At 36.4% G+C, this 15,651-nt stretch overlaps 1 protein-coding gene and 1 long non-coding RNA gene across 9 annotated transcripts in view; one reads left to right on the forward strand and one right to left on the reverse strand.

The window, feature by feature from the left end:
• TET2 (tet methylcytosine dioxygenase 2) overlaps positions 1-15,651 on the forward strand; it is a 143,524-nt gene that overhangs the window by 122,564 nt on the left and 5,309 nt on the right. For 5 of the 6 annotated variants that reach the window (XR_015165768.1, XR_015165770.1, XM_086406898.1 and 2 more), the window contains 2 exons: positions 10,962-11,099; positions 13,804-14,158. Coding sequence is in view for 3 of the 6 variants with exons in the window: in XM_086406898.1 (XP_086263024.1) it covers positions 10,962-11,099; positions 13,804-14,158 (493 nt within the window). In the remaining 3 variants the exon portion in view is untranslated. Of the gene's footprint in view, positions 1-10,961; positions 11,100-13,803; positions 14,159-15,651 lie in introns of those variants that run through there. The other variant, XR_015165769.1, reaches the window with a different exon arrangement.
• LOC147371072 (uncharacterized) overlaps positions 1-15,651 on the reverse strand; it is an 88,573-nt gene that overhangs the window by 10,027 nt on the left and 62,895 nt on the right. For 2 of the 3 annotated variants that reach the window (XR_015165774.1, XR_015165777.1), the window contains exons 4-5: positions 8,671-8,760; positions 38-178 (exon numbers count right to left, since the gene is read on the reverse strand). This is a non-coding gene — a long non-coding RNA (uncharacterized LOC147371072). The remainder of the gene's footprint in view (positions 1-37; positions 179-8,670; positions 8,761-15,651) is intronic. The other variant, XR_015165775.1, reaches the window with a different exon arrangement.

Below are 15,651 nucleotides of genomic sequence, written 5' to 3' on the forward strand. Positions count from 1 at the left end.
ATGGAGACACTTTACTTACTCATTATTGATGACCTACCTGTCTTTCCAGAAATATTTTCGAAGCAATGCTTTTCTTTTATCTAACTTTTTCTCTTCCTAATTGTTGAAGCCACTGTAGTGTTCTGTTTGATACATGAAAGTTATACCATCCAAAAGAGCATAATTCTGGTCTTTTAATCTGTAAAGATAATGAGTTTTTAAGGCTCACAAGCTGTTTTGCTTACTAATCTTGTTCTCATATGGATAATTTTATCTCTATAGACAGGCTTTAGTGGTTAATTAAATTATATGATTCAAACTATAGTTCCAACCACCTGTTAACCACCTGTTAACTGTTTTCATAGCAAGACTATACATATAAAGCTATGGGTGTACCACTTTGTAAGTGTATATACATGTGATGAGATATATTAGATTTTGCTAGTTTCCCCCTGTTTTCTAAGTGTGTGCCAGGTTGTGCCTATATGGAAGGCTTGGTGACTTGTTTAGAGGTGCTCATGAAGGAGGCAAAAGACCATGAAGTCTACATGGTTTCAATAAACTCCTTCTTTAGAGGAGGAATGTAAAATGCCAACTATAGAAAAAAATGATAACAGCTGGGATAGAGGTATGCACACATTTCTGAAGGAATAAAAGCTTCTCCCTGAGTAGAGGAGAGCTGTAAATGGCCTTGGAGGCCATACAAAGATCTTTGAACTTTAAAATCCTGAAGACAAGAGGCCTATCACCGGGGTGTTCTAAGTGTATATTGGGGGCAGTGAGGGTGAAGCGGTTTAACTCTATAAGGTTGAAAGTGAGTGTTAGTTGCTCAGTTGTGTCCAACTCTTTGCAACCCCGTGCACTGGAGCCTATCAGGCTCCTCTGTCCATGGGATTCCCCAGGCAAGAAAACTGGAGTGGGTTGCCATGCCCTCCTCCAGGGGATCTACCTGACCCAGGGATCAAGCCAGGCCTCCCACATTGCCAGCAGATTTTTTACTGTCTGAGCCACCAGGGAAGTGGTGAGAGTGAAGTGTTTTAACTCTATATGGCTACTCAAGCCAAATAAATGAAATGCAGCGCCACCAGGGAAGTGGTGAGAGTGAAGTGTTTTAACTCTATATGGCTACTCAAGCCAAATAAATGAAATGCAGCGCCACCAGGGAAGTGGTGAGAGTGAAGTGTTTTAACTCTATATGGCTACTCAAGCCAAATAAATGAAATGCAGCTTAGATTAATGGAAGATTAAAGAAGTAAACTATTGCAGCCACTGGGCAAGACATGTTAAGGTCCTGACTTAACAAAATAGCAGCAGTGATAAAATGAAATAAATATATGAAATATTTGAGGTGGAACTGATAGTGACCAATTGGATTTGAGGATGAGCAAAGGAGAACTTGAGGATCCACCAAATTTCTGGCTTAGGTGGTTATTAATTAGTATTAGGAATCAGTGAAGAAAATTAAGTTTGGAGGAGATAATGAGAAGATAAATGTCATTTTGGACATGCTAGATTTGACGTATTTCTAGGATAATTAGAAAAACAATCAGAAAAAAAAAATCCAAGTTAGCACTGTGGGAGTTATCAAAATGCAGGAAGTAGTTAGTAGTAAATGTAATTTTTCACAGTGGAGATTATAAAGATGAGAAGGGGCTAATGATTTTGACATTTAACAGTTTAGGGGTGAGTGGAGGAAGAGAAACCATTGAAGAAATGGCTGGGGGAGGGGCGGGGTAGGAACAATGGAATAGGAGAGGTTAAAGATTTAAGAGGAAGACTGATAGATGGGGAAAGCTGGAAGTGATGAGAAGGTATTCAGAGTATGCAGCAGCGGGGATATGAGGAAGTATGAGGAAGTATGAAGGGCAACATTTTTGCAAACATTGTTATTTGCAGTACTTAACAATGTTAAAGACTCTAAGGGGACTAGATTGGTCTACAGCAGAGACGGGACCAATTCTAATTAACAGTTTAGTTATTCTTTAACATGTGGACATCAACATTTTCCTCAAACCCCAATTCACTTTTTTTTTTAAGTAGCAAAGAGGGCAACTTTAATGATTGTCTCTTTATAAGTTGTTTTATGTCACACCTAGATTTTTAGAGATGTATATATGACTGTTTTAAATGTGGTTAATAACAGTGGGATTAATATTGTTATTTTACAACCTTACCTGTTTTAATCAGTGTCACAGGAAAGTATAAGGAATGGTTTGATACTGTTGTAAAACAGCTCTGGGTAAGCAACACAATAAATCAAGCTATAAAAAGAAAATGAATTGAGTCTATATTGCTAGATTTCAAGTTTGGCCATTTTCTGTTGAATGAATTTTTTATAGAGGTTATTAATCAAATGGTTTTAGCTGAGAAATGGGACAGAACAAGCAGCATTGATGTTCACCTTACTCCTTTGATTCTTACTATAGACTGTATCATACAAACATGATTATCTAAGCATCTATATTCTCCTCTATTTGTGTTTGGAGTATTTTATGCATTTCCTAAAATATCTAAAATACGAAGGAGCCTCAGATTTTTAAGTTATAACAACATGATTATGATTATATATAATTCCTTAGATATGTTTTAATATTTGTATATGAGCAAATGTGTAGATGTACTATGGGCTTCCCTGGTAACTCAGTGGTAAAGAATCTGCTTGCCAGTGCAGGAGACCCAGGTTGATCCCTGGGTCAGGAAGATCCCCTGGAGAACTGGCAACCCACTCTAGTATTCTTGCTTGGGAAATCCCATGGACAAAGGAGCCTAACCAGTTGGCATAAAGTTTTGGTTAAGTACAATCAATAATGTCTAGAGATCTACTGTATAATTGTACCTATAATCAACAAATTTAAATTTAAACATTTTCTAAAATTGTAGCTCTCATGTTGTGTTACCACCATAAAATGCATACATACATTCATACATTAAAAAATAGACATAGTGTCTATATAAACTAAACCATCTAATGGCTAAGGATGAATAAGGTGTTTTTTTTAATTTCATGGTAGGTACTATTGGAAATATTTATCCATATAGCTTAACATGGTTTAGAGATCTGAAAAACAGCCATGTGATCGTTCCTACAGAATATGTAAAACATAAAAGTTATGGATGCTGCCAAGGTCTGTTATTTGGTCTTTGCCTCCTTTTCCCCAACTGAATATAATACCTTTATTTCTCACATATGCATGTTTTTCCTTGCTTTAGTCCTTGATTTCATAAAGTCTTACCTTGATTTCATAAAGTCTTACTGCTAAAGTTAAGCTTCATTGGGTCTTCACAACATTTTTTCTGTCAGCTCCATGATATGAGAATATATTTTCTTAATTTAAATACACCTTCATATCTTCCAGTAGATTTGTATTTCTCTGTCTTTTCTATGATTATCTCACCACTAAAGTTTAGGCCTGAATTAGCAGGCTTAAATCTTAAAATCATGTGCTTTCATCATATGTGGAGATGACATTTTAGACTAAGAGAACTTTCTATGACAGTGGAACTCTTTCCTATCTACACTGTTTAGAATGGTAGTTACTAGCTACATGCAGCTACTGAATACTTCATATGTGGATAGTGCAGTTGATTTAATGAAATTTTCATTTTAATTAATTTAAATTTAAATTGCCACATGTGGCTGCTAGCTACCAAATTGAACAGCACAGCTTTACACCATCAGAAAGTCATCCACTTAGAATTGTCTTCCAGACCGATTAATTTCCAGTCATTCATTCACAGACTCCTGCATGGTGTTTCTTCTAAGATGGCATAAGTCTAAAACTCAAATAGATTTTGTATCATTTTTATTCAAGGAACAGAATAAAGCTAACTAGACCACAGCATGGACTAAATAGTCACAAACCACTGTGGTTTGTGAAATAGAGTGGTTGTTTACCTTTAGCCAGTCTCTCAAAAATGTTGTATAAACCTAATAGTAAATAATATTCAAGCCATCACAAACTTTATCATGTTATGACTTCAGCTTCTAGCCATGGTGGATTAGCAGAAACTGATTTACTTTCACACATTTTAAAAAAAAAAGGAAAAATACACAAAACAGTAGTTTTTAGATATAAGACAATAAGAAACTCAAGATACTAACACTTAAGGGAATTTTAAAAGGTAAACTTACAGTTACCCCAGCTTACTTCCTAAAGAGCACATTAGGCTTCAGGCAGGAAGGAGGAACCTACACAGATGCCATGGTTTTCTCTGTGTTAGGATACAAAGTTCAGAATTCGGTAAAAGTGCTGGAATTCACAATTCAGAGTCCCAAAGAGAAGAATGCTTCATTGAGAAGAGCTCCAGAGATCTGTAGAGTCTTCAGCTGTGTACTGAATGTTCCATGCATGTGAAGAGATTACCAGGGCCATGGAAAGAATCATCAAAAGAGGCAAAACAATCCTTTGATTTTATACAGGACTTGGACTAGTTATTGTTAATACCATCCAGAAGGAAAAGACACCCTAACATGAAAGATATTAAGTAGAGTATTTAGAATTTCCTGGCCTTGGTAACAGAAGTAGATTAGGCTGTTCTGGTTCCATCTAATAATGTTTAAAAGCAAGCCTTGAAAGGATCAAACTGATTCCAACAAACTTAGTGGGGGTGGGGGGTGGTTTTCCCAGATGGCGCAGTGGCAAAGAAACCGTCTGCCAATGCAGGAGATGCAAGAGATGTGGGTTTGATCCTTCAGTCAGGAAGATCCCCTGGAGGAGGAAATGGCAACCCACTCCAGTATTCTTACCTGGGAAATTCCATGGCAAAGGAGCTTGGCAGGCTACAGTCCATGGGGTCACAAAGAGTCAGACACAACTGAGTACACACACATAACAGCATCTCAGAACAAAAAAAAAATTTTTTTAGATGGAATTAATAGTGTATAGTAACTCATCAAAAATTACCAGATATACAAAGAAACTAGAAAACATGATCCATAATTGGGGGCAGGGGTAGGGAGCAATCAACAGAAATAGTTCCAGAAATGATATATGATAAGAATATATTGACAAGGGCATTAAAATCGCTAATATTTCATTTGCTCAAGACAATAGAGGAAAGTATGAGCATGACTTTAGAAACAGCTAAGAAGACATCAGACCCATACTGAACTTCTAGAGATGAAAAACATAATATCTGAATAAAAAATACAGTAGATGGAATTAACAGCAGATTAGTGAGCTTGAATATGTGGTGATAGAAATGTCCCAGTGTGAAAGAGGAAAAGCGAAACTGAAAAATAAAATGAATTGATCAAATGCCTATGGCACAGTATTATTACCCTAATATATGTGTAATTAGAATCCCAGGAGGAGGACAGAGAATATTTTAAAATATAATGGCCAATTACTCTTCAAGTTTGTTCAAAACAATAAACCCATTGATCCCAGAAGAAGCTCAGCAAGCCCCAAATAGAGGTTGTGGGGAGCGGGGGTAGAGATTAACAAAGAATGCTACATAAAGTCATATTAAAATCAAAAACATGAAGAGCAGATGGAGGAGGGGAAAGAAAAGACATTATTTATAGAGAAAAAATGATAATAGACATAAACAAATGCAAGAAAAAAAAAGAAACATCTTTAAAGTACTGGGAAAAATAAATAAATAAAACTATCAACCTTGAAATCGGTAAAGACTCTAAAAACTGAAGGCAAAATAAAAATTTTTTTTCAGACCTACCAAAGTTGAAATAATTTGCCACCAGCAGACTAACACTTCAAAAATGTTAAAGGAAGCCCTCTGATAGAAAAATACTAGACAGAAATCTGCATTGACAAAAAGGAATGAAGACACCATAAATCGTAGATATTTAAGAAAAAAGACTTTTTCCCTTATTTAAAAAATTTTCTTTAAAAGATAATTTGGTATTTTAAAATATATTTAAAATGTAATTTAAGGCTCATAACATGTAAAAGTGCAGAAGCTGGGGAATTGGAAGTATACAGTTGTAAGATTCTTATATATGGAATAATATAATACTATATGGATAAACTATTACACTGCACTATAAACTTTAAAATAAGCAGCCACTAAAAAAAAGTGTATAGCCCCCCAGTAAAGAGATGAGAATAGAATCCCAAAGCATTTTTAAAAATATGGAACCAAAGATAAAACAAATATAAAACAAATAGCATATGGTATATTTAATCCCAGCAATATAAAAAAAAACACATTAAAAGTAAATTTTTTTACCACTCCCAACTTAAAAGATAGAGCTTGTGATATTGAATAATCACACTGATGTAAAACAATTATGATTTTAAAAAGCAAGAACCAAGAAATATTGTACTAATGTCAATCAAAAGCTGGAGTGATATCAATAGCAAGGTAGATTTCATGGCAGAGAATATTATAAAGATGATTTCATAGTGATAAAAAGGTCAGGTTAGCAAGACAACATAATCCTAACTATGTATATAATAAATAGCTTCAAATTATATTAAACAAAAACTGATAGAACTAAGAAATCTCCAACCGCAATCAATTTTCAGTATATCTTTCTCAATGACTGTTAGAACAAGTGGACAGAAAATTAATAAGGGAACAGAAGACTTGAACAGCACTTTTAACCAAATTGATGTTATTGGCATGTATAAAACTCCCCACACAATGACAGAGTTAACATTAATTTCAAGTGTACAAGGATGATTTACCAAGATAATTGTTTGGTGACCCAGAATATTAACTATCAGTAAATTTAAAAGTCACGAAGTATGTTCTCTGACCCTACAAAGTAAAAATCACAAATCTCAACAAAGAAACTATTTCAGACTGAATGAAAATGAAGATGTGGCATTGAAATCTGTGGGATGCAACTTTGAATCCTTGCTTAAAGAAAGATTTATAGCATCAAACAGTTATATCAAAAGAGTATAAAGCCTCAAATCAGTGATCTTCTACCCTGTGAAACTTGGAGAAAAGGAATACTTTTAGCCTTATAAGAAACAGAAGGAAAGAAAAGCAGAAGTTAGGAACAGAAATCAATAAAATAGAATGCAGAAAACAAAATATATCAGTGAAGCCAAAAGCTATTTCTTTGAGTCAGTTTAATCAATAAAAAAATAGAAGGTACAAATTGTCAATATCAAGAATTAGAGATGAGAAATCACTGTAGATCCTACAAATTAATAATAGAAAATATTATTAAAACTTTATGAAAATAAAATCAATGACTTAGATGAAATGAACAAAGTCCTTAAAAGGCACAAATTACCAAAGGTTACTAAAGAAAAAATAAGTAGGACGTGGAAGAAACCTAGATTTCCACTGACAGATGAATGGATAAAGAAGTTGTGGTACATATATACAATGGAATATTACTCAGCCATAAAAATGAACACATTTGAGTCAGTTCTAGTGAGGTGGATGAACCTAGAGCCTATTACACAGAGTGAAGCAAGTCATATACATTAGCATATGTAAAATAGACAGCTAATGGGAAGCTGCTGTATAACACAAGGAGCTCAACACAGTACTCTGTGACGATGTAGAGGGCTGGGATGGGTGCGGGGTTTGGGGGAGGGTAGGGATATATGTCTATTTATGACTGATTCACATTGTTGCATGGCAGAAGCCAATACAACATTCTAAAGCAATTATCCTCCAATTAAAAATAAATTTTAAGAAAGAAAATACCACAAATACTTCTGTGTCTAGTAAAGAAATTATAAGTAAAAACTTTCTCAAAAAGAAAACTCCAAACCCAAATGATTTTCCTTCCAAATTTTACCCATTATTTAAGAAAGAGATAACAATGGAAATTCTTCTAGAAAATAGCAAAGGAGTAAATACTTCCCAATTCCTTCTATGAGACTGGAAATATCCTGATGCTAAAATCAGACAAGGACATCAAATAAAAAATAAAGTCCAATGATCTTCATGAATATTACTATGAAAGTTCTTAACAAAATTTCATGCAAATACATCCAATAATGGTGTAAAAGGAATAATACATCATGATCAAATGGAGTTTATTTCAGGAACAGTTAGTTCATTTAACAGTCAAAGATCAATCAATGTGATTCACTGTATTAACCAACATATTGGGGGAAAAATATTCAACAGAGAAAAGGCATTTGACAAGATTTAACATCCATAGAAGGAAAATTTCTCAGCCTAATAAAGGGCATAGATGAAAAACCTAAAGCTAACATGAGTAATGGTGAAAGACTGAAAGCGACTGAGCGACTTCACTTTCACTTTTCACTTTCATGCCTTGGAGAAGGAAATGGCAACCCACTCCAGTGTTCTTGCCTGGAGAATCCCAGGGACGGGGGAGCCTGGTGGGCAGACGTCTATGGGATTGCGCAGAGTCGGACACGACTGAAGCGACTTAGCAGCAGCAGCAGCAGCAACTAAAGTGCTTAGTGTTTTTACAGCATGGCAGCAAGTTAAAGAAGCATTTCATTCCTTAACTTGTTCAAGGTAGAACTGTAATTTGCTTTACTCTATTTTATGACATGAAACTTTTTAATGTTATTTTGTGATAAAAAGTAAGTGTTTGCTCAGTTCTGTCTGACTCTTTGTGACCCCATGGACTATAGCCCACCAGGCTCCTCTATCTATGGAATTCTCCAGGTAAGAATACTGGAGTGGGTTGCCATTTCCTACTCCAGGGCATCTTCCTGACCCAGAGATTGAACCTGGGTTGATCTGCATTGATCAAATTTGCATTGGAGGCAGATTCTTTACCATCTGAGCTGTGCATCCATTTTGTGATGGGATCATGCCCATTATCTAAGGTAGACCTTTGACATCTGTGAAAACTCAATAAATGGAAACCTAAAATTAAAAAAACAAAAAAACACATTACTCAGAATAAGAAAAGGATGACCATTCTTACCACTTCTAGTTAACATCTTTCTTTTAACTTCTCAACTAGGTTTTACTGTTTGTTGACAATGTTCTCTGTGCCACATTTATAAATATAAGTTTAATATACAGCTGTCATACAGTAATAAAAATAAACACATAATTCTTTATCAAATGGATATTTGCTTAATAAAATTCAAGATAGGTTTTCAGTTTTCATCTTAGCAGCAAGCTTTTTGTGGCATCCTAATTTTTTTAATTGAGGTATAGTTGATTTACCATGAGTTTCACATGTACAACACAGATATTCACAACTATTGAAGATTATACTTCATTTATAATTATTGTAAATTTTCAGCTGTGTTCCTTGTGCTGTATAAATATCCTTGTAGCTTATTCTATTTAACATCTAACTGGAAATTTTAGACAGTGCAGAAGGCAAGGATACAGATTTGAATATGAAGAAATAAAACTGTCCTTATTTGCAGACAACATGTGTATCTACATGGAAAATTCCAAAGAATCTACCAAAAAAAACACCTAGAACTAATAAATGGTTTACAACAGTTGCAAATTATATTTTCTATATACTAGCAATAAACAATTAAAAGTTGAAATGAAAACCAGTAGCATCAAAAGTGAAATCCATAGCTACGTATTTGACAGAACTGTATAAGACCTATGCACTGAAAACTACACAACACTGCTGAGAGACATTATAGAAGACCTAAATAACTGGAAGATACGCAGTGTTCATGGATCACAAGACTAAATATTATTTGTCAGTTTTTCCCAAATTAATCAATGGATTCAGTACATGACCTACCAATATCTTACCAGGTGTTCTGAAGGAGTTGACAAGGTGACGCCAAAATATAGAGAGAGAAGTGTAAAGAACGCACAGTAGTCAAACAGTTTTTTAAAGACCGAAATTTGAATATTTATACTCCAGGATTTCAAGATTTACTACAAATCTACATTTACTAGTAATTAAGACAGTTAGTTATTGGCCTACACACACATACACGTGCCTGTACACTGCTGCCGCTGCTGCTGCTAAGTCGCTTCAGCCGTGTCCGACTCTGTGCGACCCCACAGACGGCAGCCCATTAGACTCCTCTGTCCCTGGGATTCTCCAGGCAAGAACACTGGAGTGGGTTGCCATTTCCTTCTCCAATGCATGAAAGTAAAAAGTGAAAATGAAGTCGCTCAGTCGTGTCCGACTCTTCGCGGCCCCATGGACTGCAGCCTACCAGGCTCCTCCATCCATGGGATTTTCCAGGCAAGAGTACTGGAGTGGGGTGCCATTGCCTTCTCGTATTACATAACAAAAGATCAGAATAGATAGTCTGGAAATAGATTCAACATGTATGGTCAAGTGATTTTCAACAAAGGCAATTCAATGGGATAAGTATAAACTTTTTTTACCCACTGGTGTTTGAACAGTTGAATATCCACATGGAAAAAAACTTCTTTGACTCTTATTCTGACACCCTATATGAAAATTAACTCAAAATGGATCCATTTGTATAAAATTCTAGAAAATACAAACTAATCTCTAGTGACAAAGCGGATCAGTAGTTTGCACTTGAGAAGAAAGTCATGTGGCTCAGCTGATAAAGAATCCGCCTGAAATGTGGGAGACCCCAGTTCAACCCCTGGGTTGGGAAGATCCCCTGGAGAAGGGAGAGGCTACCCACTCCAGCATTCTGGCCTGGAGAATTCCACGTACTGTATAGTCCATGGGGTCACAAAGAGTCAGACACGACCGAGTGACTTTCACTTACTTACTTACTTACTGGAGAACAAAGTAGGAGGCATGAAAGTAAAGAGGCATAAGGAAACTTTGGGGAAAGATGGATATGTACATTATTTTGTTTGTGGCAATGGTTTCACATATATATATAGTGTACTGTTTGATATATATATATATTAAACATATATTTAAAGTATAAGTCAATTATATCTCAATAACACTCTAAAAACTTTACTATGTCAAAGCATTTGCCCCATTTCACCTCATTCCATTGTGTTTGGGAATATAAAATATAATACTAAGGAATTTTTTGACCTGCTTGGTATACCTGTCTTAAACTGTTTTCTCAAATGTGTGCCTAAGAATTTCAGATGCCTCAGTCCTTCCCACTCATAGACACACTTCTATTTTTCAGATTGAATATGAACACAGAGCACCAGAGTGCCGTCTGGGTCTGAAGGAAGGCCGTCCATTCTCAGGGGTCACCGCGTGTTTGGACTTCTGTGCTCACGCCCACAGAGACTTGCAAAACATGCAGAATGGCAGCACACTGGTAGGTGGAGCTGAGGACAGGTTAGCAGCATGTGCTATTGAAGTGTAGAGGACGGAAGCTGGCAGCATTTAATTAGAGTACTCTGCTTCCTGCAGATGTCATCGTAGCGACCAGTGTTTTCATGAATGATTGCTGGTGCAAGTGACCTTACTTGGCATAACTAGTACTCGTATAACAGGTTGGCATATCAGTGGAAAACTGTTGAGAAGTATGTGAAAATCATGAAAATTCTTGGTGCTAATCTAAACTGGTGACTAAACATTGCTAGCTATAATTGGATGTCAAAAAACAGCATTCAGAATTTAGTATCAAATATCTGGTAGGTTATAATCAGTTCATCAAAAAGTCATACACAAGCCAAGACACCAGTCTAACCTACATAGAGAAGATATATGAAAAATGTGTCGCCTTTGTCACAGTAACCACTATAGAAGGGTCAAAGTCCAAAACCACCTATTGTAGCTACATATTACAGTCAGTGAAATGAATTGCCCTTAATTGGAAACTTTGCTAAGGGGAGAAAATGGATCCATCTTAGGAGGGAGCAGTGTGTTCTATACCAATAAAACTCAGGGTGTGGCCTTGCACCTAGGGTGATAATGACCCAGGATGGAGATAAAGAATGAAAAAGCTCAAGTATAGAAACTGTAAATTAATCAACCTAATGAGTCATCAGTTCGTGAGGTTCTGATGGCAAGTATACTGGAATGGTTTGCCATTCCCTCCTCCAGAATGCCAAAGAATTGAAGCCTTCAAACTGTGGTGCTGGAGAAGACTCCTGAAAGTCCCCTGGACAGCAAGGAGAGCAAACCAGTCAGTCTTAAATCAACCCTGAATACTCATTGGCAGGACTGATGCTGAAGGTGAAGCTCCAGTATTTTGGTCATCTGATGCAAACAGCCAACTCATTGGAAAAGTCCCTGATACTGAGAAAGATTGAGGGCAGAAGGAGAAGAGGGCATCAGAGGATGAAATGGCTGGGTGGCATCACCAGTGCAATGGACATGAACTTGGGCAAACTTCAGGAGGTGGTGAGGGACAGGCATATCTGGTATGCTGCAGTCCATGGGGTCACAAAGAATCAGACATGACTGAGCGACGGAACAACAGTGAGTCATCAACATAGATTTAAGTGTATCTGAGGAAGATGAGACCTAACGTGGAAAATATAAGGCAGGCACTATAGTTCTATTACAGAGGAGAAAATAATTCAGAGAGGCAGTAGAAGTAATTTGAGGAAGCTGGTTTGAAATTTTTGTTGAAAAGCAGAGAAGGTATTAATACCTATAATTTAGAGCAGGGGTTGGACACTTTCTGTTAAAAAGCTTTGCAGGCCACATAGGATCTCTGTAATGTTCTTTGGGTCCCTCCCAATAAAAAGTTCTTTAAAAATGAAAAAAAAAAAAATCTTAATTCACTGGCCATACAAAAAAACAGGCTGCAAGGCAGACTGGCCACTAACCCAAGTTTGCTAACTTTTGATCCAGGAGAACAAACACGAGGCTTATCATCTATAATATCTTATATCATCACTAATCAGGTATTGAACATCTGCTCATTTGGAGGCTCAAATGATAGATGGAGCTATAGTTGGTCCTGAAGATAACCAGATTCCTCTTCAGCAAGGAGATGGGGAGCAGGCAGAGGAAGAAGAAATTTTTAAGTGGAGGGGAATTTACCTCTGATAGACTGCAATTTATGTAAGGTTAGATGGAAGCTGCACAAGAGAAGTAGAAGTGAGTAGGGATAAATTGTGGGAAAAGGTGACAGATGGTCAGAGACAAGGATTTGGGATGACTTATGTGTACCATTTTAATACCATCACACGTTAAACTTATTTACAAACATAAATCTAACAATCACATTCCTTTCAAGCATATCTCTCAATGATTTTTATGTTACCTTGGGTTTTAAATAATTGTGGTCACATTTTCTCAATTAAAAACACTCAGTACTCAAAGCTAGTATTTCAAAACCAACAGTCTTTCAAAGCCAATGTGATTGTGGCCAACCAAAAAAAAAAAAAGTACCATCAAGTTACCAGAGCAGCAGAAGTAGCTTTTTTTCCTTTTTAGAAAAGAAATGAGAAAGAAGAGAAACAATAAGTTAGATTTCACAGAGTATAGAGGAGAGAAAAGAAAGGTGGAAACAGCATTAAGTTACATATGAATCAAATCTTTAGTTTTACATTATTTAGATTTCACTTTGGTATCTGGTGCAAATTTCCTAAACACAGTTAAGGAGAGTTAGGTGTGAAGAAAGATGTGAAATTTCTTTGTGCACAAAAGTATGAAATGAGGCGAATGTGATATTACCAAAAACAGAGGAAGTCGTTTTGGTGGAGGAAACTTGTAGTTTCTTTTTTGAAGAGGCTTCACCTCTAGCACATCTATTTTGTTAAGTGTGGAAAGTGGAAGATTGCTACACTTTGGGTACAGTACAGTTTCTTCCCTTAGAAATGTCTGTGAGGAACAGGGTCACTACAAGTAACAATTCCTGATAGATTAAAAAAAAAAATGAACTTATTTATCTTGATGTACCATTTTGATGCAGTCTTCATTAATAGACAAACATGGTTTTAGGGTAACAAACCAATCTGGTCCAGTAGGCCAGCACCATGAATCTAAATACTGAGGAGAAACTCACACACACCAGCTTTCATTTGGACTGAAACTGAAGCTGTGCTCTCTTACTCCCCTGCCAGGTATGCACCCTCACCAGAGAAGACAATCGAGAAATTGGAGGAAAACCTGAGGATGAGCAGCTCCATGTTCTGCCTCTCTACAAAGTCTCTGATGTTGATGAATTTGGCAGTGTAGAAGCTCAGGAGGAGAAAAAACGAAACGGTGCCATTCAGGTACTGAGTTCTTTTCGGCGGAAGGTCAGGATGTTAGCAGAGCCGGTCAAGACGGGCCGACAGAGGAAACTAGAAGCCAAGAAAGCTGCAGCTGAAAAGCTTTCCTCTTTGGAGACCAGCACAAATAAGAGTGAAAAAGAAAAGTCAGCCGCATCTCGTCTGAAACAGACTGAAAATGCAAGCCAGGCTAAACAGCTGGCAGGTAAATCTAACGTGAAGTGCTGTAGATTCTTGTGTTAGATGACACATTTTAAAAGTGAACATTGTTGATTCTGGAAGGTTAAGTTCAGCCATGGTCTTCATTCCATACCAGAATTTTCTCTAAGGTAGCAAGGCCCAGGCTTTGTTCTTGGAGATGTAATGAGATGTTGCACCATTAGCCCCAGTTTGAGGAGGAAGTTTGGATTTTATTTTCTAATAAATGGCAGAGTTTTATGGTAAGTGATGTGGTGAAATTAGAGTTATTAGCAATGACTGGCAAGCCAAATTGGAGGTAGAGTAACTAATAGCTTGGAGACAGATGCAGTCAACCAAGAGGGAGATAAAAAGAGCTTGAACTTTGGTGTAGTGAAGATGATAGAAGCGAATTCTTCCAAAATGATTATCAATACATCAGTGAAAAAACCATTAGAATGAGGGAGAAAAAATAGTTAAAGATGACTCTAAAGTTATAAGCCCAGATAATAGTACTATTTATTGAGATATGGAAGGGGAAGGGCAGGAGAACAAGATACCTTTCCTTAGCCAGGTTGAGTCTGAGGTATGCAAGGGGGCTCCACATACAGTTCTTATAAAACTTTTACCCATCAAACTAGATCACATCTATAGTTACAGCAATAGAGCATTATTTATCAATGCCTAGTGAATATTCTCTTTCTAAAGCTTCTTGCTTTATGACTATAGTTAATACTCTAAAAAATAAAATCATACAACATGTTGTCCATATCCAAATTTAAGAGATGGTATTGACCTAGCCATAAACAAAAGAAAAATGTGTATCTTTTGCGTTAGTATCCTGCTTTGCTTGGAACCGCCCATCTCTGCTTCACTAAGTCAAATCTCCCTACTGATTGATTTGTCTCTGAATCTCAGAGATAAAACTAAGTCATTTAGAATCATATGTCAAAGATGTTTAATAAATATTTGTTGATATGTTGATTTACACTAAGTAAATCCTATCCACTCCCTGATAGCTCCTTTAAGTTAGCTATATAGTATAATCAGTAAGAACTTTGCATCTAGTTCCTTCTAACTGGCCTCTGCAGTAGTCATTTCAGTTCTCAGAACTGCCATTGCAGCTCCATTTATCTGTTCTGATCTCATATTACTTTTTCTTTTTTTTTGCTTAAGTGAAGTCATGAAACAGAAGTGTGACTTTTACCAGTTTCACATGCAAAGCTAAACGTTTCTTTAAAGTTCTATCTATAACTGTGTGGATTTCCTTCCTGGAAAGCATGCTAATGAAATAGAGTTTGCCAATTGTATAAGGTGTTTTGGGTATTTAAATGAATGCCGTTTTTTTTTTTCTCATAGCATTGCTAAATCTTCCGTAACAAATTTTCTTGCTTCTTTACCCATTTAACATTGTTTGCCAGGCAATGGAGAAATAAAGTGAAATGAGACAGGATCCTTTCCCTCAAGGAATTGCTTTACAGTGAGGTGAAGAAAGAACTAAACATGGATAATTCCAATATC

This window comes from Bos grunniens, chromosome 6 (assembly GCF_055505025.1).
Source record: "Bos grunniens cultivar Pamir isolate PY7600 chromosome 6, Bosgru_T2T1.0, whole genome shotgun sequence".
Taxonomy (NCBI): Eukaryota; Metazoa; Chordata; class Mammalia; order Artiodactyla; family Bovidae; genus Bos; species Bos grunniens.